Source organism: Haliotis cracherodii, unplaced genomic scaffold (genome assembly GCF_022045235.1).
Source record: "Haliotis cracherodii isolate W230 unplaced genomic scaffold, xgHalCrac1.p SCAF_19, whole genome shotgun sequence".
Classification (NCBI taxonomy): domain Eukaryota; kingdom Metazoa; phylum Mollusca; class Gastropoda; order Lepetellida; family Haliotidae; genus Haliotis; species Haliotis cracherodii.
The window spans coordinates 11,360,068-11,386,116 of NW_027266274.1; the positions used below are offsets into that span (position 1 = coordinate 11,360,068).

The window sequence follows — 26,049 nt, forward strand, 5'->3', positions numbered from 1 at the left end:
CAGGTATCTGATGGCAGTCTGTATGACCAGGCAATCCAATGATTGACATCATTAGCATCGATCTGCGCAATTAGGACACAATGACATGTATCCACCAAGTCAGCGAGACGGACCACCCGATCCTGTCAGTTGCTTCTTATGACAAGCATGGGTTGCTGAAGATCAATTCTAACCCGGATCTTCACATGGGTCAGCGCTAATACTACTTTAGACATGTAGGCCCAGGAGAGATATGAATGATTCAGTGAAATTGTCTCTCAAAATCAACAGAATTTGGAAGATGATTGAATATACATGTAGTCGCTATATTCACAGGGCTTCAGGTCAAACTTACCTTTGCTGCATACAGGTTGGCAAGGGTGAAATGTGACACAGCTAAATTAGCGGATGTTTCTAGCGCCATGTTAGTGATGACTATAGCATCGTTTAGGTTGTCGGTCTGGTGCATCACGTTGGCCATGCTGATCAGTGCTGTGTCCTGGAACACCGAACATGTATCTATGCATTACCCATAGGGAGGTGTGAGTGGGGTTAATTCCCCTCGGGAGATGTGAGTGAGATTAACTCCCATAGTGGGGTATGAATAGGGTTAATTCCCATAGGGAGGTGTGAGTGGGGTATTACCATAGGGGTGTGTGAATAGGGTTAATTCCCATAGGGAGGTGTGAGTGGGGTATTACCATAGGGGTGTGTGAATAGGGTTAATTCCCATAGGGAGTCGTGAGTGGGGTTAATTCCCATAGGTAGGTGTGAGTGGGGTCAATTCCCATAGGGAGGTGTGAATAGGGTTAATTCCCATAGGGAGGCGTGAGTGGTTAATTCCCATAGGGAGATGTGAGTGGGGTTAATTCCAACAGGGAGGCGTGAGTGAGGTTAATTCTCATAGGTAGGTGTGAGTGGGGTTAATTACCATAGGGAGGTGTGAATAGGTTTAATTCCCATAGGAAGGTGTGAGTGGGGTTAATTCCCATAGTGAGGTGTGAGTGGGATATTACCATAGGGGTGTGTGAATAGGGTTAATTCCCATAGGGAGGTGTCAGTGGGGTATTACCATAGGGGTGTGTGAATAGGGTTAATTCCCATATGGAGTCGTGAGTGGGGTTAATTCCCATAGGTAGGTGTGAGTGGGGTTAATTCCCATAGGGAGGTGTGAATGGGGTTAATTCCCATAGGGAGGCGTGAGTGGGGTTAATTCCCATAGGGACATGTGAGTGGGGTTAATTCCAATAGGGAGGCATGAGTGAGGTTAATTCTCATAGGTAGGTGTGAGTGGGGTTAATTACCATAGGGAGGTGTGAATAGGTTTAATTCCCATAGGAAGGTGTGAGTGGGGTTAATTCCCATAGGGAGATGTGAGTGGGGTTAATTCCCATAGGGAGTCGTGAGTGGGGTTAATTCCCATAGGTAGGTGTGAGTGGGGTCAATTCCCATAGGGAGGTGTGAATAGGGTTAATTCCCATAGAGAGGTTTGAGTGGGGTTAATTCCCATAGGGAGGTGTGAGTGGGGTTAATTCCCATAGGGAGGTGTGAATAGGGTTAATTACCATAGGGAGGTGTGAATAGGGTTAATTACCATAGGGAGGTGTGAATAGGGTTAATTCCCACAGGGATGTTTGAGTGGTAATAATTCCAATAGGGAGGCATGGATAGGGTAATTCCCTATGGTGAATAACAATCTATATGACACACCCTGTATTCCCTATGGTGTATAGGGGCGGTAGGGTAGCCTAGTGGTTAAAGCATTCACTCGTCACGCCGAAGACCCGAGATCAACTCCCCACATGGGTACAATGTGTGAAGCCCATTTCTGGTGTCCCCTGCCATGATATTGCTGGAATAATGCAAAAAAGGGGGCGAAAAACCATATTCACTCACTCACACTGACTCATGGTGTACCGCCTGTAAGACTCACCCTGTATTCTCGGGGGGCATATGTCAGTGCAAGTCGGAGACAGTTGATGGCTCTTGGGGCCTCCCCTTCCACCCTCCAGTAGAGAGCCGCTAAATTTGCCAACACCCACGACGTGGCATTCTGCAGAAAACAACCATGGCTGTGAGGCTTAATTTCACGTTTAATAACTAGCAGCAATAATTGTCAGACATAAATAAACTCTCCCTTTCAGAACACCAACATTACCAGATAAAATACACAAATCATTCATTATCAGAGCTCGAGATAACTTTTTCAGAAATTGAATTTTTACTCTAGGGTTACTATCTTAATTGGGTTTTTACATTTTTTCATTGGTTAACCAATATTTTTTCACTGATCTATTCATCACTCTATTGGGTTTATCTCAAAATTAGTAAACATTTTAAGATTTAAAAAAATAAATGGAATAATGTTTTACATGTAGATAACTGTTCTAAATATATAGGCTTGACTCGGAAAGTAAATTAGCTCGTAATCGTCTTTTGGAAATTAGCTCCTTTGTACATATGCTGAAAAAGCTTCATTGGGTATCTACTTGTGTTGTTTTAATACATTTGAGTTTTTCATTAAATGCATGCGTTTCTGTACACAAGTTAATTAGATTTTGAATATATTTTTTTGTGTGTGTGTGTGTGTGTGTGTGTGTGTGTGTGTGTGTGTGTGGTATTTTATGAATAACGCTGCTTATCTGTAGCTCTGCATAATGAAACTTGTTAATCTACTTTTTTTCTTGGACAAAACCTTTGAGTTTTCATGCCAAACTTGTCTTTAGACATAATTTTCTACAGATTTAAGACCAAACATATGGACAGACTTTGGCATTGGATTAGCAACCTTAATCACAGACAGTTTCTGTTTTGTGAAAAGTGAGGTCATTTGGATTAGATTGTGAAGAACTTTGCATAAGTGCAAAAAATAGTCTCCATCTAGTATCTTACAGTCCTTTAATGTTTATCGCTGTCATTATAGAAGCCAAATTGCACTCACCTCCTTCAATGCATGTGCTATACGAGCCCCAACCACCTGGACAGGCTCATCATCCCCTCCTAGCCGCTGCAACACCTGTGTACAACACACACAATCAATTTCTGTAAAAAACAATTCAAGGGCACTGATCAATTTCAGTCAAAACTATGTAAATGCGCACTGAACGATTTAATACAGAAATATACAAAGACAAAAAACTCAAAACGCAATTTGTGCTTAAAGCAACGTCTATTGTAACATTTCTCAGACTATACTCTAAGCATGGGTCCACAGGAATGAACCGGCCAAAATGGCCCGTGTCGTGACAAAATGTCTTAACTCACATCTTTGAGTCCAAGCTCTCCCGAGTAGTCCAGTCCAGCTCGACACTTTACACCTGGTAGGTGGTCGAAGCCGATGACGCTGGACGCCATCTTCCCCCTACACTCCGGCTCGTCCACTGTGTCCTTTATCACCATCTCAAAGTCCAGGTGGTCAGACAAACTGCAACATACAACCTGATCCACTATTTGCCTCTTATGACAAGCGTATCCCCACAGGTCTGTCATTTGTATTTTAGGGATGGAGGAAGAAGGATGGAGGAAGAAGGATGGAGGAAGAAGAATGGAAGATGGAGGAAGAAGGATGAAAGATGGTGGAAGAAGGATGAAAGTCGGACAAAGAAGGATGGATGAAGGAAGGAAGAAGGATGGAAGATGGAGGAAAGATGAAGGGAGGAAGAAGGAGGGAGGGAAGAGGGAGGAAGGTGATTTTTTAATACAGTCCTGACACAGTTCTTACTTCTACATTAACCATTACAGGAACAGTTACACAAGTTCAAGGTCGGAAAAAGACGGATGAAGGAAGGAGGGAGGAAGAATGATGGAAGAAGGAGGATGGGGGAAGAAAGGAGAAAGAAGGAGGGAGGAAGGAAGGAGGGAGGGAAGAAGGAGGGAAGAGGGAGGAAGGTGTACTGCAACAGACTAGGGCCTTGCTTATAGAATACAAGAAGGATGGAGGAAGAATGAAGGGAGGAAGGATGGAGGAAGAAGGAGGGAGGGAAGAGGGAGGAAGGTGTACTAGGGCCTTGCTTATTGAATACAGTCCTGACACAGCTCTTACTTCTACATTAACCATTACAGGAACAGTTACACAAATTCAACTTACTCGATCCCCTTGGCCGTGACCGACAGCCATGTTGACGTGAACACCCGAAAGTCTACCTCCCCGACGGACGAGCAAATCACTGGGTCGAAGTCTACATCATATCCACTCTTGGCATGGATGGAGGTATCTGAGGAACACACCACATGATGGCAATCTGTAAATACTCGAGTCTTACATACGTACATTAATGACAGGATGAAGGAAACATATTATTAGACAGGTTTGTTTTTTGTTTCACGTGGCACTCAGCAGTATTCAAGCTATATGACGGTGGTATGAAAATAATCGGGTCTGGACCAGACAGTCTAGTAAATGAGATCATGAGCGTTGATCTACGCAATTGGGATACGATGACATGCATCAACCAAGTCAGCAAGCCTGATTACCCGATCCCATTCGTCACCTCTTGCGACAAGCATCGTCTGTTGAAGACCAAATCTAACCCGTATCTTCACAGGGGTGTCCCATTTTTCAGTTGATATTGTCCATAATTTAATAAATTTAAATTGGATTAGAGAAAAGGTAATGTTTTTCTAGATGCTCTCTCTTTTGAACTTCATGCATTATAGAAATAAATACTGAGTTACTGTTTAAAAACACTGATGAGAATGCAAAGAACAACTTGAATGATTTTCAATTTGTCATAGTAAATTCATCAGGACATAAATGGACCCGTGAAGATCCGGGGTAGAATAGGTCTTCCGCAACCCATGCTTCCTGTAAAAGGCAACTTTGCTTGTCGTAAGAGGCGACTAACGGGATCGGGTGGGCAGGCTCACTGACTTGGTTGATGCATGTCATCGATCCCAATTGCGTGGATCGATGCTCATGATGTCAATCACTGGACTGTCTTGTCCAGACTCGATCATTTGCAGACCGCCGTCATATAGCTGGAATATTGCCGAGTGCGGCGTAAAACAACAAACCAATGAACCAACCAATCATCAGGACATAACCAACAGTGTCTCCTTACCTGGCAGTTCCATGTCGGGCAGAGGAAGACAGTCGTCTACCTGAGGCCCCTGATATCCGAGGGGACCACCAGGGGGCGCTGGCACATTGTTAATATCATATTCCTCCTCGCTGGAGGCAGCGAGAGCATCCTCGATCCGGCGACAGGACTTGAGGTGTTTGCTGACCAGCTTCTCCAAGGCTTCAACGTCCTGCTCCAACTTCACAGTGTCCACCTCCAGTATCTACAGGACAACAGTACAGCTTGTATCCAAATTCATAAATTTATCATACAAAAACATGCAATTACTCAACTGACAGTCTATTTAGATAACTGATTTAACATGAAGTGAGTAACCTCAGAAGAATGTAACAAGATGGTAGTTAGTATCAGTTCTAACAAGTGTCCACTTATTCCTTTCAAATATGATCTACACATGAAAATGATAAAGCTATTGACAGCCTCTAAGATTTTATCTGTTGTTAAACACATCACTCAGCAATATTCCAGCCATATGAGTGAGTGAGTGAGTTGTGTTTTACCGCTTTTAACAGTATTCCAGTTATATCACGGCGTGTCAGCTTAATGTGGGAACATAGCCCGAAGTGATGCAGTCTCAGACGTTTACCACTTCGGTGAAACCCACGAGCACGGGTATGGTGCTGACAAACCTAGAAACGTAATCGGGGCAAACCGGGATTCGAAAACTCCAGCCATATGAGACAGGCCTGTAAGGAAAAATCAGACCAGATAAACCAGTGATTGATACGACAAGCATAGGTTGCTGGGGACAGAATCCTTCAGGGAGGACATGACAGTCCTCACAACATCACGATGCTATGTCACAGTTAGCTTAAAAAACATCAAAGTACGACATCAAATCACCACAAGGGAGGATGGAAACACACCTATTTACAGGTGTAGCATCATGATATACATTAAATGATGAAGTAACATACAAATAGGTAAAAAATATATGTAAGTATTAACATAAAAAGAAAACAGGTTTGACTCCAAAAAAGAAATAAAAAAAGTTAGAGAATTAGAAAATCAACTCACATTATATTATCCAGACTTGTTACAACAGAGTTATACAACAGTCTCACATAGAAAAAAATCGAATTCAAAATACATGCTTGAAAACATGGTATACCTACATATATTGACAAACCTGCAATTAAGGATTTGGGTAGAGATATGGGTTACCTTGAAAATACTGAATATCAGCACTTTCCATATTATTATGTGTCGATACTATAACGAAAATACATGGAAATGGGGAAAAAGATTCTTGCTTTCAAACTCGTTGATCAGGTAAAACATTAGCCTTGTGATGTCATTTTTAAATCTGAATTAAACTCATCTCACAAGGTACATGTGATGATAGTATATATGTGAAATACAAAGTTCAGCTCTGTAAGCATATATATTAAGATTATTATCAAACGAAAGAAAGAACTGCATTGAAATTCAAAACGAATCCAGAAATAATCATAAACTTTCTACATGAATTCCATGTAACATGTGTAAGCCAATTCACATGCAAGGCTATACTGCTGCCATGGATACAAGCATACAACTCCTGCCAACTTTTGAGTGAGTGAGCATGGTTTTATGACACTTTTAGCAATATTCCAGCAATATCAAGGAGGGGACACCAGAAACGGGCTTCACACATTGTACCCATGCGGAGAATCGAACAAGGGCCTACGCTGTCAACTTTCACTAATGTTAACCTGCAGTTGTGAAACCATGATTTTATGTCAGACTAAAATCCTCTGAACTTCACAAAGACAGTCACATGTTGCAATGAGCTTATTTCAAAATACAAAGACTGGTTTCTGTTTCTCTATAAAATATACAAATACAGATTCTTCTAACGGTTTGGATGAGTCTATTTTTAGAATAACCCATGCTGGGAATGCTCTGTTTTCTAGTGAAAATATCTCAGCCTACTTAATGAAATTAATACAAACTATCTACTGAAAATGCTTACATTCAAGAGAGTTTAACACACCTGTTTGAGAGACAAAAGTCTTGGATACATACTCACCATGAACATTATATTACCTACCGTATTCAACGTAATAAGCGCCCCGCTCTAATAAGCGCCCATGGCGATATTTGCTACTATATTGGCTAGTGAACAATCCCAAATTGGCACCCATTCCGAATGGTCAATGTACACAAGACATTTATTCGCATATAATAGGCACTCATGTGTTATATGCACCCTTAACTATGGGCAATTAAATTCTGGAAAATATATCTGTCGCATATAAACATTTCAGGCTGTCAGCATAACCCACGAAATTTATCTTTCAACTCTGTTTTTTCTCTCTCGAAAATAATATTCCAATTTCTAATTTTGAGAGCCCCGGGGGCGCTTTTTATGTCGAATACGGTAATTGATGCAATGGATGATTTCATCCTTTGCTTTATAAAGGAGAACACTTTGTCCATCAACAAAACGTATTGATCAAAATGTACTGGGAAACGTGAAGAATTCTGTACGTACTTGTTCCTGGCAACAGCATTTGAAGCAGGGAAATAAGTTTCTTGTTCACTTACATTGATTTATGCAAATTGATGATAAACATCACACACTATACATGAACTTGCACACTGCAATGTTTTCAAATCATGCCACGCACATATAACTGGCACTGTTGCATGCAGGAACTAAAATACTCCTAGTTTTCAACCGTAAACCATTGTACTGATAAGTTTGCAGCTCAATCTAGATAAATTCTATAAAAGATGAGTCAATAGACAATAAAAGACACCAATACGGGATGAATGAAATTGCACAAATGGTGCAATTAAAGCTCACAAATTGTGTAGACATGTTTTATGACACAAGTCCACAGCAAATTCTAACAATATGAAGTAAGTTTTAAAAAAGTTATCTCCCAATTTCCAAAAACACAAAGATCTTGGTGTGGGAGAAATTGAAACTGTTATAAACAGAAACACACGAATGTTTCTACACAACACAGATAAAGAAACAACTGTCAACAAGGCAGGTGAAGTAATTGGGCAGTCATGCATCAAGGAAAATCAAAGCAATGAAATCGTGCTTACAATAAACAAGTTTGACAAAGAAGAATTGCATGCATCAGTAAACTGTAACAAAGCTGACACTTACTCCAGCATCATCAATGCCTGCTACTGCAGCAGCACTTGACCTTAGTCCGTCCTTAGAGAGGAAGCACAAGACTAGACCTTCATCCGCCCATAGAGAGGAAGCACAAGACTAGACCTTCCTCCGTCCTTAGAGAGGAACAACAAGACTAGACCTTCCTGCGTCTATAGAGAGGAAGCACAAGACTAGGCCTTCCTCCGTCCATAGAGAGGAACAACAAGACTAGACCTTCCTCTGACCATAGAAAGGAAGCACAAGACTAGACCTTCCTCCGTCCATAGAGAGGAAGCACAAGACTAGACCTTTCTCTGACCATAGAAAGGAAGCACAAGACTAGACCTTCCTCCGTCTATAGAGAGGAAGCACAAGACTAGGCCTTCCTCCGTCCATAGAGAGGAACAACAAGACTAGACCTTCCTCTGACCATAGAAAGGAAGCACAAGACTAGACCTTCCTCCGTCTATAGAGAGGAAGCACAAGACTAGACCTTCCTCCGTCTATAGAGAGGAAGCACAAGACTAGACCTTCCTCTGTCCATAGAGAGGGAGCACAAGACTAGACCTTCCTCTGTCTATAGAGAGGAAGCACAAGACTTCCTCTGTCTATATAGAGGAAGCACAAGACTAGGCTTTCCTCCGTCTATAGAGAGGAAGCACAAGACTAGACCTTCCTCTGTCCATAGAGAGGGAGCACAAGACTAGACCTTCCTCCGTCTATAGAGAGGAAGCACAAGACTAAACCTTCCTCAGTCTATAGAGAGGAAGCACAAGACTAAACCTTCCTCCATCCATAGAGAGGAAGCACAAGACTAGACCTTCCTCCATCAAAAGAGAGGAAGCACAAGACTAGACCTTCCTCCATCAAAAGAGAGGAAGCACAAGACTAGACCTTCCTCCGACCATAGAGAGGAAGCACAAGACTAGACCTTCCTCCGACCATAGAGAGGAAGCACAAGACTAGACCTTCCTCCATCCATGGAGAGGAACCAGACTGGTGTATCTGACTATTACTGACAATGCATAAAGTTGCACGATGTCCTTGACTGCAATATGCAGCTATTGACATGTCAAAGTCACAAACATAGAGGTATGTCTGTCAGACCCATGTCTTATGTTTTCTCAATATCATTATGTCAAATGAAAAATCCAATCTCTCTTCTTTGATGTCACATGACCTGTCTTTTCTGATGTCACATGACCTGTCTCCTCTGTCACATGATCTGTCTTCTATGATGTCATATTTTCCACTTTTATCATGGTTGTGACATGGCATCCAGGCAGAGAACCAAACATGGGGCAAAGTCATGACAAGTGAACACTTTACCCACCAGGCTACGCTTGCAGGGCGCACTAGCAGCCATACTGATTATATGCTTATTAGCAAGTCTTGATGCTTAATAATGTAGTTTCAAGTTTCACAAGCCAATCTTGGCCTGGGTTTCACCATCTTCTAATCAGTGAGACTAGCTGTGAGTCAGGGAGGTTTTACGCTTTTTACAATATACCAGCAATATCATGACAGGGGACACATAAAGTGTTCTTCACACATTCTACCCATGTGGGGATTCAAACCCAGGAATAAGGTGTGATAAGCTAACACATTAACCACTAGGCCACTCCACCGACCCTACTGGTATAAGATGGACACTGAACACAACAGAGCAGTGGATTTCAATCTCCTTTATTATTCTGCCTCATTTATAACAGCTGACTTGACATAAAACCATTCCAAAACAGGTCCTGATGACTGCAATCACCATCAACAAGGTAAGTATACAGGAAAGGATATAGGTTAGGATAGCTGCCCTTGATGCCTGTTACAACTCCAGTGTACAGGTATTTGGATGCAGACACTGAGCACACCATCATGGTGTATATGGGGGATACAGCTGTGTTAGGAAGTCAGAGAAGATGCCCTTGATGCCTGCCACAACATAGCGTGGTCAGCTGTAGTGTTTACAGACATGGTCTAAATACGAAGGAAGTCGGAGGTCTGAGTCAGTGAGGCAGTTGAGTAGAAGCCACTGATGGCATTATTTGACAATATCATGCCTGTGGACTCCAAGAATGGCCTTACAAAATTGCAATTTGTATTCATGGACAAAATCAAACTTGGATTGTTGGTGGGATGAGAGAACCCTCTATCCATTAGGCCAACAGAATCATTAGGAATGAATTAAGATGCTACCTTGTCTACCCTAAAATGTGTTGCTAAACTTCACTTCTCTAACAGACTAAAGCTCTTCAGTGAGGGAGAAGAGATTACTATCTTTGTGATATCCACCACCCTCCTTAAGCAATGACACAACTGTCAACTGAAATAGGCTCACAGGGTTAAAAATAACGTAAGTATGCCTGTCGGTGACCAGTAAAATTGATGAAGGGTTGGTGATATTTCTTTGATTACTACCACGTTTACTATTGGTTACCCTCCAGCATATTTTGTAGACTTGTGAAAATAGAAATTGACTAGTTGTGAGAGAGTATGGTTTTACGCCGCTTTTCGCAATATTCCAGCATGCCATATCACAGCGGGGAACACCAGAAATGGGCTTCACAAAACTGACTTGTAACCCTGGCTAATAGATCCTTCCATATCACTGTAGGTCTCCTTGAAGAAAGCATGGAGTCCTTTGACAAAGACCTGGGTCAGCTGCAGTACTGGTCTGATCGCCATGACTACAATAGTTTCAATACACTCTCACTGAAGCTTAGTGCATCCTTGATAATCCAGGGTATTTTTTCCCCTTTCTATAATGATAAATGCTCTGAGATTAAAAGTGTGTGATGTACTGCATAAAGCTAAATTAATCTCACAGAAATTCTGTGCCAAGCCACAGGTAGGAGCAATTGGGACGGAGACATCAATTCCAAACTGAATGAGTAATGGACTTCACACATTGCGCCCAGGTAGGGAATCAAACCCAAGCCTTCTGCATGACAATTGAATGCTTTAACCACTAGGCTACCCCACTGCCCCACTGACACAGGAGGACTACCTCGGCAGTATTCCACAAACACTTCAACACATGTTACTGAAACATGGTTGGAATATCGGCCCTTCCCTGTTTCCTAACACATCTGTCTGACTTAATAAACTTGAAATAATATACACAGTTCATTCAGATTAATACTGTTCCTAAGGAACTTCTCCAATGGGAATTCTTAATCATGAGGTATTGTTTCAGAAGTTGACAACTGACGATTAAACAACCTCGAGTTAAACAAAACAGACTAATGCCTGTCACAATGTTAAAAGAGGGAAAAGTTTTAGGAGGTGTTTATATCAAGTACCAGCTGCACAGAACTACTGCTAATACTTGAAAAAGTGCCAGGCATTTACGCATCTTGGAAGGTCTTACACCAGGTATTTAATAAAGGCTGGAAACTAATTTGTGATACTGACATTTGCATCAATGCTTTTCCATTGAGACCCAAGCATTCATCCAAAGGAGTTTATTTAGTTGGTATGACACTCATTCAAGGAAAGCAATTTTTCAAGTACCGTATTTGACGTAATAAGCGCCCTCGGCGATATTTGCTAATATATTGGCTAGTGAACAAATAGCACCCCTTCCGATTGATCAATGTACACAAGACTTATTCATTCATGTATAATATGCACACGTGTGTTATATGCACCCTTAATTATGGGCAATTTAATTCAGGAAAATATATCTGTCGTGTATGATAGACACAGACTTTTCTTTTGTATCATTACAGGCTGTCAGCATAAACAGCAAAATTTACCATCTTTCAACTCAAATTTTATTCTAATAAGAGCCCCCTATTTCTAATTTTGAGAAAACTCTGGGTGCTTATGACATCAATTACGGTATTCAAGATGTTAAGTGGTATTTTCACAAGTAAGCACTGATTAAGTGAGTAAAGAGTGAATCTGCTATTAGTGATAGTCCAATATCATGTTGAGAGACGCTTTAAATGGACAAGCAAACACTTTAACCATAAGCCTACCCGACAGCTGAAGAAAGACTCAAAAGTTGACACAATTTGATCTGACCAATCCACAATGCTTAACAGTTACGTTTTCACTACCTTATCAAAATCACTTTAGAGTCGACTAGCACCAGTAGCAATCATTTGTCAAATTCTGTGACAATACCAGAGACTGATCCTTAACCATAAATGAGACAATATTGAGCAGTAATGTTGCATTGCTTCAGACTAAAGAAATCCTAATAAGGAACTTGCCATTATTACAGGGGGGGTGGATGGTAGGCCGTTAGTATCCATGAGTGTTGCCAAGGAAACCTCTTAAAAGTAGGTCAAGTGTGGTTTACCCTTCCTCTAAGTTTTCCATTTTTCTTAAAATATTTTGTTTGAATGAAACAAATATTTATCAACTGTTTCTTTTCATTACCCCCTCAAGATAATGTTATCCTATTCAAGAAACACTACCCCCCTCCCCCCCTTGTTTCCTCCTACACCCCTGCCAGCCAACTGCCCCCCTCTCCACCAACCCTGTGATAACCAACATCCCTCTCCATAAATCTGACACATCAAAATATTGCATTATTCAAAAAAGAATCAGGAAGAAAACACTTCAACTTCATATAAGAAAAAAGGAAATAAATAAAATTATGCATGATATGTAAAAACAAAATTAAAAATAAAATATCAATGTAACATTAATAAAAAAAACTAAAATCATATCATCTTCAAGATTTCTGATAATGATCTGCTCTGGGAAGCATCACATGTCATTGCATTGAAGTATTACAAACAAAACAAAATGACTTCCATTTGATGGAAATCAGAATAAATCTGAAATAATAACTTCATACACAGACTTTTCTGACATTACCATGGTTACATGATAAGAAGATAAAGAAATGCAGAAAGATGAGTGATCATGCCATTGGCTTATAGGGTCATGTCACCATAACGAGGCCACACAAATTTCTTTTCTTGCTTCCTGCTCCAAAATGTTGCGAGTCTGACCCCCCAATCCATGAGTCACCTTTTTTGGACAACCATGGCTTCCTGGGAACCAGTTCCAGCCTGGCTACCCATGGGGGTACTTAATAGTGAGTGAGTGAGTTGGGTTTAATGCCGCTGTTAACATTATTCAGTCATATCACGGTTTGTCAGCTTAATGTGGGAGGAAAGCCTGAAGTCAAGCAGGTCTCAGATGTTTACCACTTCGGTGAAACCCACGAGCACGGGTATGGTGCTGACAAACCTAGAAACATAATTGGGGCCAACCAGGATTCGAACCCACAATCAGGTTTCTGGCGTGTCCAAGGGACGCAACTCTGCACAGCGAATCGCAGCACTATAGACGACTGGGCCACCCGTGCCCCCGGTTACATAATTAGTGAAATGTATCATCTGCACCAAAACAGTATTTTCTGAACATCATTTGTTCATATTTCGGAAATGAAACTCAAATCAACAATCATAGCATTAAAAATTATTTTTCCATTTTGTCTGCTGACTTGGCATTATGAACAGGTAACTGCAACAGACATATTTGGCTTGGCCTTAATAGTTGTTCGAACTGTTTAACACATAGTGTCATCTACATCATTAATTGCATAGCTGAGAAGGTAAGAGCAAATTGGATATTAGCAACCAGAACATTTGTTAAAACTTGTAATTTGTTCCTATTATCAGAGTTAAGATGAAGTGTTTCAAAATCATTACCAACTAGATCAATAAAATACATAAACATATGCACATAAACAAAGCTGTTTACTTGTTTAGTTATAATAATGTTAAAACACTAGTGACAGAACAAGAAATTAAACTGAGCAAAAGCATGTCATTGGTGCCCCTTTCTTCTTATGCAATTATGTACCTAAGGCAGAAAGCAACCGAAGAAGGGATATAAATTATAGAGAACTAAAAAAATAAAAAATAAATTACATTAAAAACAAAATTCAAACACTTTCAGGATCTTATCTTCAAAAACAAATGAATACAGCACGATATCCTATCAAAACACACGAATCTATGATTCCATCTTAAAAAGTAACACAATTTAAAACCGCTTTGAAGTCATTTTTAACATACTGTAACATGTGGAACAGAACCCTGACTTAGACTGGGACAGAGAAATGCACTAACCACAAGGCTACTCGCCTTGCTGAACACAGAGAACAATGTGAAGATGGCAGTGGTATAAAGGATGATGAAGCAGAAACAAAATGGATGAGTGTGAAGCGTGAGAGGCTAAAACATATGAAAGCTCATAGTAAGACATACATAGAATATAGTATTTATATCAGTGAATAGTGACAACATTTATTTTAGTAGGGCAAGCAGCATCAAGTTTATAGTTTTGAAGTGTAGAGTAAGTTTTGATACCGAGTCCCTTAGCTATGAGGTCTCTGCAGCAAAGAAAGAACCATTATGTAGACAGCTCACAAAAACATGGCAACCTGTAGTAATGCTTTCTTACAACTATTTTCATGTCAACTTGAAGTAATACTTTCCTTACAACTATTTTCATGTCAACCTGAAGTAATATTTTCCTTGCAATTTTCAATTTTCAAGTCAACTTGCAGTAATACTTTCCTAGCAACTATCTATTTTCATGTCAACCTGCGGCAATACTTTCCTCACAAATGAAATGTTTTCAACATATATCCTGGTTTCCCTTTTCCAAGAGTTGTTCGTTTTTTAAGCTTAATTCTTGACAATAAAAATGGGAAATTGTCGTACAATTTGGCATTTTTCTTCCAAAATATTCTTCATTTAAGCAGGCAATCAAACATAAGTCACATGATACCACAGATCCTAGATTTGTAACATTACTGTAGACCCCTTCAGGGAATATTCAACTTATCTATATCTTTGAGAGAATTTCACCTTTTCTCACCCCAAAAAATAAATAACACTTTTGGTAAATCTGGAACTGGATGATCAATCATCTCTCTTGAAAGGCTGCATAAGTGAGTGAGTGAGTATGGTTTCACGCCGCTTTTAGCAATATTCCAGCAATATCACGGCCCGGGACACCAGAAATGGGCTTCACATATTGTACCCATGTTGGGAATCGAACCCGGGTCTTCTGCGTAACGAGCGAACGCTTTAACCACTAGGCTACCCGACCGCCCTGAAAGGCTGCATAAGATGTCCAGGCACTAATTTACTGTTTGTCTCTCTACCAAATGGTCAATGTATGGTATTGGAGTCATGCTGTGTATCGTGATGGGGCTCAGCAGGAGTGAGGGTGTGAGAGGGTGTGGCGTTTTTTACAACTGGGACTACACATGACAATACAAGGCATAATTTTTCTTTTATGTCATACAGTTTCTGAACTATACTACGCAAAAGGATTTAAAGACCACTCAATTCATATTACTTTAGTTTATCTGTCATGACAGGGGGCACTAGACACTGAGAATATTTTTCTATAGAATTTAGTGTTATCATGTGGCTTATTATTAGCTGAACTAACAGAATTGTCCTAGATTCGGGCTGTGAACAATTGGCTAAAGTGAGTGAGTGAGTGAGTTTGGTTTTACGCCGCTTTTAGCAATATTCCAGCAATATCACGGCGGGGGACACCAGAAATGGGCTTCACACATTGTACCCATGTCGGGATTCGAACCCGGGTCTTCGGCGTGACGAGCGAACGCTTTAACCACTAGGCTACCAGACCGCCCAATTGGCTAAAGTCGCAGACTGTTTGTGTAGTACATATTATGTCTTTTTCACAAGGGGTACTCACACCTATGACACCTAAACCCACCAGATTAAATGCTTTATTTAATAAAAGCCAATACCAAACCTCTTGCCACAAGCATGAATTATGATCTGAATTATGACCTGAATTATGACCTGAATGATGATGAACAATGACATATCCTGATATCTGTCACTGACACAATGTCTTTTTCAATAAATAGTTCAAATTTGCAAAATGCTCAATAAAATAACCCAGGGAAATCTCAGCTCCTCTTCATGAAATAAATAACCATAAATATGCCAAGGTGATGATAACCGAATAGTTCTTATTTCAAGTCAGCTACTTGAAGCTGTTCTTCCGTATCGGGAAGTGTAGGACTACTCCATGTCATAGCATGTCGCATCATGTAATATCACACAAAACATCATGTAATATCACACAAAACATCATGTAATATCACACAAAACATCATGTAATATCACACAAAACATCATGTAATATCACACAAAACATCATTTAATATCACACAATAACATCATGTAATATCACACAATAACATCATGTAATATCAAACAATAACATCAGGTAATATCACACAATAACATCATGTAATACCACACAATAACATCCTGTAATATCACACAATAACATCATGTAACCATCTCTCATCGTCTTCACTGGGAATGAATACTGTTATCTCCGTCCTTATAAGGAAGTCATGTGGGCACACTTACATAAGCTCTATATTCAGGCTGATTGCATCCGCTAGATTTCGACCCGTCGTTAAAGATGACACACTCATTGGCTTCCACGTGTAGATCGGACGCTGCCTGAACAAAGATCAGCTTCTGGTGTAGGACTCCATCCACAAACTCCAGCTTAATGTGTGGCTTCTGTCCTCCTTGCTGAAAAACACACAAAAACACGGCCTGAAGAAGACATCAACTGCATTTCAGGTGACAGGGATGAAATATAGCCTTACATTTGTTTGTTTGTTGTTTAACGCCTCACTCAGCAGTATTCCAGCTATATTTCAGCGGTCTGTAAATAATTGAGTCTGGACCAGACATTCCAGTGACTGACATCATTAGCATCGATCTACACAACTGGGATACGATGGCCTGCATCAACCAAGTCAGCAAGCATGTCCACTCAATCCCATTTGTCACCTCTTACGACAAGCATGGGTTGCTGAAGACCAATTCTAACCCAGATCTTCACGAGGGACTTAACCCAACACATTTTATCCAAAGGAGGTCAAACACAAAAAAAGGCCTGAAATTTTACTATGCCTCCAGATACTTTTAACATTGACAAATTGACATGGGCGAGTTGATTCGAGCCACTCTCCATCCATGATTTAAGTTGATTGGTAGTGTTAAATGGAAGCATTAACATCAAGGTTCCTCAACAGAACCCAAATGTTGAAACGGTAAACGGGTCCATATGTTAATGTTCAAGGACCCTTTTTTAAACAGTTGTTGGTATTATTTGAACATAAAATCATACTACACAAGACATGAGACTAACAAAACATTAGGCAAGACAGCATAATATACTTAACTGCATAACTGTAACGACGGCAGAATTCATGGGGTGGGGTGGGGTAATTCGTTTTTACATATCGGCGTGTTAGATTAATATGGGAGGGGAGCCCAGACTGATACAGATCGTGGGTGTTCACCCCTTTGGTTAAACCTACGCACAGGTGCAAGGTGCTGACAGACCAAGGATTCTTATTGGGCTCATCCTGGTGCAGCTAAGGGACACAACTCACCTCAACAAAATATGGTGTTCAGGTGCCTCAACCTACTGACACACAAACACTGAGCTGTTGCCATGACTACATGACATCAAGATTCATGGAACATTAGGAGTGAGTGAGTGGTGAAGTGAGTGAGTTGCCGCTTTTAGCGATATTCCAGCAAAGGGGCTTCACACATTGTATCTATGTGGGGAATCAAACTGGGTCCTCGTCATGACGAGCAAACACTTTAACCACTAGGCTACCCGACCGCCCTAATCACAATAGAAAGGAGATATAATACACTGCATAATCAAGAACAGGTTTATAGGGGTTCTGTATTTCTGAAGCCATAACCCCGTCAGGAGTACCCTCAGTGAAACCCTGTATTTTGAGAAACATCCCGCCTTGAGGATGGTTGTACTAGGTTGGTTGGTTTGTTGTTTAACGCCGCACTCAGCAATATTCCAGCTATATGACGGCGGTCTGTAAATAATCGAGTCTGGACCAGACAATCCAGTGATTGATATCATGAGCATTGATCCACGCAATTGGGATCGATGACATGCATCAACCAAGTCAGCGAGCCTGACCACCCGATCCTGTTAGTTGCCTTTTACGACAAGCATAGTCGCCTTTTACGGCAAGCATGGGTTGCTGAAGACCTATTCTACCCCGGATCTTCACGGGTGGTTGTACTAGGGCAACCACAGATCAGTAGGGCTCCCGATAAACCATAATGTTGCTACACAGAGTTACAGGCCTTTCCACAGTGTTTTCCTCACAGATTCCTCATTCGGAACATACTGCACTAACAACACTGCCTTAATGTACCGAATCGTAATCCCATGAAAAAATAACTTCATTTGATAAAACACTTAATATTTTCATATGTAACTAATGTGTTGGAATCATCGAGAAGGTACGAATTTTGGTCGCCATGCATACAGCAGATATAAAAAATCTTAACCAGTTAGGCTTCCAAGTCAATAAGTAAATATATTGTCGCACAATCTGAAATATAAGTACTCATATTCGAAGACAGGTGTCTAAGGATGTGAATCCTGTTGTTTGTCGTTAAATCACGACGTATGCACCTTGCTGAAGCTTATTGTATCAGTGTGATGCTGATTTGGATGAGGGTTTAACATCCTGTAGCTCATACCGTAGCTCTATGTAGCAACAAGTCAAAATCAAAATCGCTTACAGGGTGGTCGGGTAGCCTAGTGGTTAAAGCGTTCGCTCGTCACGCCGAAGACCCGGGTTCGATTCCCGACATGGGTACAATGTGTGAAGCCCATTTCTGGTTGCCCCCGCCGTGATATTGCTGGAATATTGCTAAAAGCGGCGTAAAACCATACTCACTCACTCACTCAAAATCGCTTACAGGGATGGTGGTAGCCGATTGAAACTAAGGGAAGTAACTCTAAACTCACAATTGGCCAATCCAAATATTTGAAAAGCTTGATAATTTCACTGTATTAAGGAAGAGAATTTATGGATGTCAACTTCTTTATTATGAGGAACATGTCATTCACCTGATGAAGGAGTAAGAATAGACTGAGTTCCTCATAATAAACAAGTTGACATCCATAAATTCTCTTCCTTATGTGCATCAGTTCTAAATGTCATTCAAAGATGTCCACTGTATTGTTACAAATTATCAGGGTTCCACTGAATGCCCCTTGAACTCTTGCCAGCAAACTGATAACCCATTTCCAAAACGAGGTAAAATGAGATTCCGGGGGCAACCTTTGTGGGATATTGGAAGGTAGGTAGAGGTGGTAAGTTGGTAAGGCGGTAATCAAGACTAAACTCGGGTGAACATTCAAACCTTCAGAGTAAACCGGTGTCAGAAACTAAAATAGTTAATTCATTGAACCACTAACCCAAGATGATATTGAAAGCTACAAAATATATAAAAACATGATTTGGCATCACTGGAATAAAACGCAAAGATTTAAAAAAAAAGACATGCATTGTCACATGATGCCACACGGACAGAGACCTATATTCTTACGGGTGAATGGGATTAGACCCTTAGACCAGCAGGTCATGTTAGCATTTGAGTGAGCGCTAACATACCATGAAACATAATCAGGGCGACCTGGGATTTGAACCCATGATCATAGGTTACAGAATACTGAAGTCCATGCAAAAACATTTGGAGTCCACAGTCTGCACACGTTTTTATGGTATTAATCTTAGTCTTCATATATGGACTAGTTTAATATTAAAGATATTGTACACTGATTTTACTGACCACAATATATTTTACTAGAACCAGGCATCGAACAAGTTTCTACAGTCACAGACTGTCAACAGTACTCTACATCCACTACGTAAACCTCATAAGTTTACAAATTTCATATGAAACATTCAGTATTAATGACTTCTGATGTTATTAAACTCAATGCTTGCAAACGGTATTCTAAAAGGGACTACAGCTACTGGAAAAGTCTGGGTTGTACTACCTAAGTCGAATGCACTCTCTATAAGTAACTACAAACTATCAACACTAACAGACCATGCATAGCGCATGAACATAACGGAACAAAACCCACGGATGGAAAACAAAATGGGCAATAAAACCGTAAAGAAACAAGCATGCTGAATATATTACGTCTGTCTGAATAATAAATTTTAAAAATCGTCAGCTAAGAAGGACAAGACAGATGGGAGGAAAGCCATTTCATTAAGGGGAGGTAATAAACTCGCCACAATACAACAGGAAGCAGAAGTCTTCCATGACAAATTGGAAACAAAATGCATGCTGGGAAATGTTAACACTGAAACAAGGCCAGCGTGTGTCGTACCATACATTGGGTCGTGTGCAGAGACACGGGCCGCACAAACAATTTGGGTGGCGTGATCACATGAGCCAGCAAACCTGAGTGCGTCTTCATTGGAATGAGACACTGGAAAGTAGGTCAAAGGTCACATGAATACTGCTTAGAAAGTAGGTCAATTTTCATAAGTAAAATTGCTTTGATGCATCAGAAATTAGGACACATTGGGGTAAAATCAAACGCACCCAAAAAAATCAGTTCAGTAAGAGTGTTACAGAATTACAAAAAATTATGCCAACATTAAGTGTGTGAGTGCTTGTTATTTAATGCCGCACTCAGCAATATTCCGGCTATGTGTCTGCGGGCTGCATATAATCGAGTCTGGGCCAGATAATCCAGTGATTGATATTGTGAGCAAAGATCCACGCCTTCAGGGTACAAAGACGCACAATCAACCAAGCTACCGAGCCTGACCCCTAGCCATAAGTCCCTTAAGCAACGGATGCTGGGGACCAATTCTAACCTGGCATCCTATGTAGCTTACATTAAGAGAATGAGAAAACGATGCACTCAGCTGCATGAGCAGTATTTCAGCTATTCACAGCAACATTAACTATAAGAATTCCTCTTTTCATTGGAAGAATCATGATCTCCTTATACAAATACTTGTTCCTACAATGACCTTAATAAATCTAATAATAAGACCACAAATACAGATCAGGAAAGGAGGTGTAAATAAACACAAACAAATACTTCTAACATTGGTTTTCATGATTATAAACCATATTTTCTTCAATATTAGCATAACACTGCGCAGACATAGTTCAAATACAAAATTCTTCAAGTTATGGAAAATATGACCCTGTTAAAACATTGCTGCCCGTACATACATATTACTATCAGTGTAGGTACATCACATAGATTACTTACAAACATGCTACTGTATGGCCTGAAAAGCTTCAGAAAGTTTAACTAGTCTATTGATATTTCTTTGTCTGTCTTACATGCTAAGACTGCAGCATGACTTCAAACTGTCAGATCTGAGCCTTACTTTAATGTGTTGACATATTTAATATCCAAACACTAGTGGTGAAATACAACTGAACAGTTAATCTAGTATAGATTTGTTGTACAAAATAGACTTTATTATGGTAAATAGTCTTTTTAGGTAAAATATCAAACTTTTTAAACCTTTCCATGATTAGACAATCTCCACAAACAAAAACAAAGGATGTTGAAATTCTGAACAACAAATATTTAAATTGTTGTTGCCTGATACCATCCACTTGTTAAATACACAACCAGAAAATATCTGTGAATATTTCAGCCTATTTGAGGGTAGCTCTTTTGATCATCCAATGAAATTTCAGCATTTGGTTTCCCCTCATTGATCAACCAATGATATTACAGCAAGGTGTCTAAACTTTTGGATCAACCAATGAGTGCAGCACAATGACCTCTCTGAACAAGCTATAAAAGAAATGCAGCACATGACTGTGCAGAGTGATGAAACAACCAAACTCAAGCATACTATCCTATGGTTTATTAACTACTCTTATTGTAGTATCTAGTCTCCCAAAAACATCACTGTATTTAAAACCTACTGTCCTCAATGAGATTTCTGCATACTCTCCTCTAACTATGATTATCTAATGACATTGCTGCATACTCTCCTCTATGATTACCCAATGACATTGCTCCATACTCTCCTCGAACTATGATTACCCAATGACATTGCTGCATACTCTCTTCTAACTATGATTACCCAATGACATTGCTGCATACTCTCCTCAATGATTACCCAATGACATTACTGCATACTCTCCTCTATGATTACCCAATGACATTGCTGCATACTCTCCTCTATCTATGATTAACCAATGAGATTTCTGCATACTCTGCTCTAACTATGATTACCCAATGACATTGCTGCATACTCTCCTCTATGATTACCCAATGACATTGCTCATACTCTCCTCTATGATTACCCAATGACATTACTGCATACTCTCCTCTATGATTACCCAATGACATTGCTGCATACTCTCCTCTATCTATGATTAACCAATGAGATTGCTGCATACTCTCCTCTATGATTAACCAATGACATTGCTGCATACTCTCCTCTATGATTACCCAATGACATTGCTGCATACTCTCCTCTATCTATGATTACCCAATGACATTGCTCATACTCTCCTCTATGATTAACCAATGACATTGCTGCATATTCTCATCTATCTATGATTACCCAATGACATTGCTGCATACTCTCCTCTATGACTACCCAATGACATTGCTGCATACTCTCCTCTAATCTATGATTACCCAATGACATTGCTCATACTCTCCTCTATGATTACCCAATGACATTGCTACATACTCTCCTCTATCTATGATTACCCAATGACATTGCTGCATACTCTCCTCTAACTATGATTACCCAATGACATTGCTGCATACTCTCCTCTAACTATGATTACCCAATGGCATTGCTGCATACTCTCCTCTAACTATGATTACCCAATGACATTGCTGCATACTCTCCTCTATGATTCACCAATGAGATTGCTGCATACTCTCCTCTAACTATGATCACCCATTGAGATTGCTGCATACTCTCTATGATTAACCAATAAGGAAGCAGCATCTACCTCCAACTCCATAAGTATAAACCAATGAGAATGCAGCATCTATATTGTCCCTTTCCAAGAACAACCAATGCTTTTCAAATTTAAACTGACCTCTATTCATGAAAAACAATTGCGTTTACAGCATTTACTGTCCGCTCTATAAGATCAGCCATTTTATCAATTTATTAACGATTGAGATTGCAGCAACTACTGTCTCCTTGCATGAACAGCCAATGGTATTGCAGACTATATTTACCTGCACTCGCAGTTGGTTACATTCCTCTCCCTGACAAAGTCCTTTCTTCTCGTAGTATTCGCTGACTTCATCCAGCCGACTGGTAAAGTCTCCGCTGACTGCAAACACAAGCTTAGTTCTTGCCAAATTGTTACACATCATTTCATGCAAGATGTTTGAATATCTTCACAAAAGACAGTATTTCTCCAAGCTTGACATCATTATATGTGACAGTGCTCTATGTTTTGTTTGATTGTTTGTTGTTTAATGCTGCACTCCAGCAATATTCAAGCTATATTACTGGTCTGTTAATAATCCAGTCGTGACGAGACAATCCAAGATTGACATCATGAGCATCGATCCACGCAATTGGGATACGATGACAAGCATCAACCAAGTCAGCGAGCCTGACCACCCGATCCTATTAGATGACTCTTCGACAAGCATAGTCGCCTTTTACAGCAAGCATGGGTTGCTGAAGGCCTATTCTACCCCGGGTCTTCACAGGTCTATGCAAACAGAATAGTGTTGGTTTGAAATTCAATAGAAGCTTGGCTAGCTCTTGATGTATCAAATAAGTATTGCAATATAGTGCCATGGCACTGTAGCTCACCTGGATGAGTAGCCAACAGTCTAAACTGTCACAAAGACAGGTGCTTAACAAAAGTTATTGTATCTCAAACAAAACAAATGCCACATTTTCATCTTCAATTGTATCATGATAAAGGAAAACACATGCAGCTTACATAGGATATCCTCATTGTCTCCTGAGCACTGAGAGTTACCTCCCTTTTGAGCACACTGGCTTCCACCTGAAAATGTATACACTGATCATGACACAACTGTAACTTTGAAACAAACATCACATCTGACTCTGAAAAAATTAGATGTACGATCGAATAAAGATACATATAAGTCACCATTTCTTATGAACAGCGTTGATAAAGTCTTGTTGGTTTGTTTATTTCACCTAATTGCTAAACAGAGTCGGAAAATGTTCAGGGGTCAAAGGTCGTACTGTATTTCGTGTTTTAGACACAGGAATTCCAATACCAGACGGCCTTTAATTGCCGCTGAGTCCATCATTTGATTAAATTAATTTTCCTCATCACATGAACTTTCTCTGCCACCATTAAACAGAATATACACTGGAATTTATTAGTCACTGAGTCTACGGCTTGATCGGAATTGATAGCTGTCCGGGCATCAAAACAGGAAATCTGGCACTTCTTTCTTGTCAACCAACTAAAAATATTATATGACCATATCTTCTGATAGGATTATATAAACCCAGTATGAATAGAGAGAGAGTAAGTCCGTTGGGTTTAAAGCCACTTTGGCAAGTATTCCAGTTATATCACAGCAAGTCGGCTAAATGTGGGAGGAAAGCCCCAAATGATGCAGATCCCAGACATTTACCACTTGTGGAACCCACAAGCACGGGTATAGTGCTGACAAACCTTGAAACATAATCGGGGTGAACCCGGATTCAAACCCACAATCATAGGTTTCTACACAGTGAATTGTGGCAACTTAGACAACTGGGCCACACGCGCCTTGTGTATAAATACAGAACATGTTATGTAAATGTTATATTCTGAGAGAAGACATTCAAGTTGAATGGGCAGATGAACAACAGATAATGCAAATATAAATAAACATGACAATGTTAGAGTGAGCTAAATATGAAGTCTTTTCCTGATTGTATTTGTTTTCTGTCACATTCCAGTTTGAATTGATTGATGATAAAGTGAAACTGTGTCAATTATGACAAGTATGAAATATGAAAATGGGGACAGATAACCTGCAATGAAATAGGATTAGATTTTTTTGCCATCAATGAACAAAAGAAAATAGAGCCACATGGCTTTGTAGCTCACCTGGCTAATGAGGAAATATTTTCAACCATATTTTGGTACAACAATCTGGCCAGTCATCCAGTTAGGAAAACTATGTTAAGAACCAATAGTGATGCCTTGAACAAACTTGATCGTCTTATAATCCTTACCCTCACACAAGTTTAAGCCCTATTTCTTAACTCTTTCAACACAGTAGGCTGAGTAGTCCCCAGACACCGTAGGCCAGTGGACTGCCCAAGTCGGAGTCTCATCAAAATAAATATTTTTATGAAACTACCTGTCATATCATTCATTTATCAAATCTATGACATTTTACAATGTCTGAAATATGTATTCTATTTCAATTTCTTTTTTATTAATAGATTAAGAAATTATTCACTATAACCCGCAATGTCATTGAAAATTGAATTCTCGGACTTTCACTTTGAGAAAGACATTTCAAGCAAATCTTTAAATATATTATACAAAGTAATAAATAAAATCAACTAGAATATATCTAAAAAATGTCAGACTTACATCTAAAGACGTTTCAAGCAAATCTTTAAATATATTATACAAAGTAATAAATAAAATCAACTAAAATATATCTAAAAAATGTCAGACTTACATCTCAGTAATTTCCATCTTTTCAAGAGAACACTTGTTATGCAAGTCAAATGACTTGTTGGCTCAGACACGATGTTAAAAGCCAAAATATATGCATGAAAAAACTTTGTCGCAGCTCATAACCTAGGACGATACATCCACAAAGTTCCATATTTTTAATATAGATTGAGATTTCCTGCCTAAAACGTTCAGAATAACACAATTTAACAAAAAATCTTTCGTCAAAATCTTAAATTCATCATAGGCGAGGAGGGTACCTTTGCTGTAAATTGATTGGTGGCCTTAGGTCACATGCTCAAATTTGACCAATCACGGACCTTGCAGATTTTGGCAAAAAAAGCGTCATTAGAAACCAATTTGTATC

General features: G+C 39.8%; 1 protein-coding gene across 1 annotated transcript in view; it reads right to left on the reverse strand.

The window, feature by feature from the left end:
• The window catches only part of LOC139466758 (tetratricopeptide repeat protein 17-like), an 84,291-nt gene that overhangs the window by 1,594 nt on the left and 56,648 nt on the right, over positions 1-26,049 (reverse strand). The window contains exons 19-28 of the mRNA XM_071248423.1: positions 23,967-24,032; positions 23,242-23,339; positions 20,380-20,481; positions 16,554-16,724; positions 5,040-5,262; positions 4,067-4,193; positions 3,244-3,403; positions 2,921-2,995; positions 1,913-2,032; positions 335-478 (exon numbers count right to left, since the gene is read on the reverse strand). Of these exons, the coding sequence (XP_071104524.1) occupies positions 335-478; positions 1,913-2,032; positions 2,921-2,995; positions 3,244-3,403; positions 4,067-4,193; positions 5,040-5,262; positions 16,554-16,724; positions 20,380-20,481; positions 23,242-23,339; positions 23,967-24,032 (1,286 nt within the window). The remainder of the gene's footprint in view (positions 1-334; positions 479-1,912; positions 2,033-2,920; positions 2,996-3,243; positions 3,404-4,066; positions 4,194-5,039; positions 5,263-16,553; positions 16,725-20,379; positions 20,482-23,241; positions 23,340-23,966; positions 24,033-26,049) is intronic.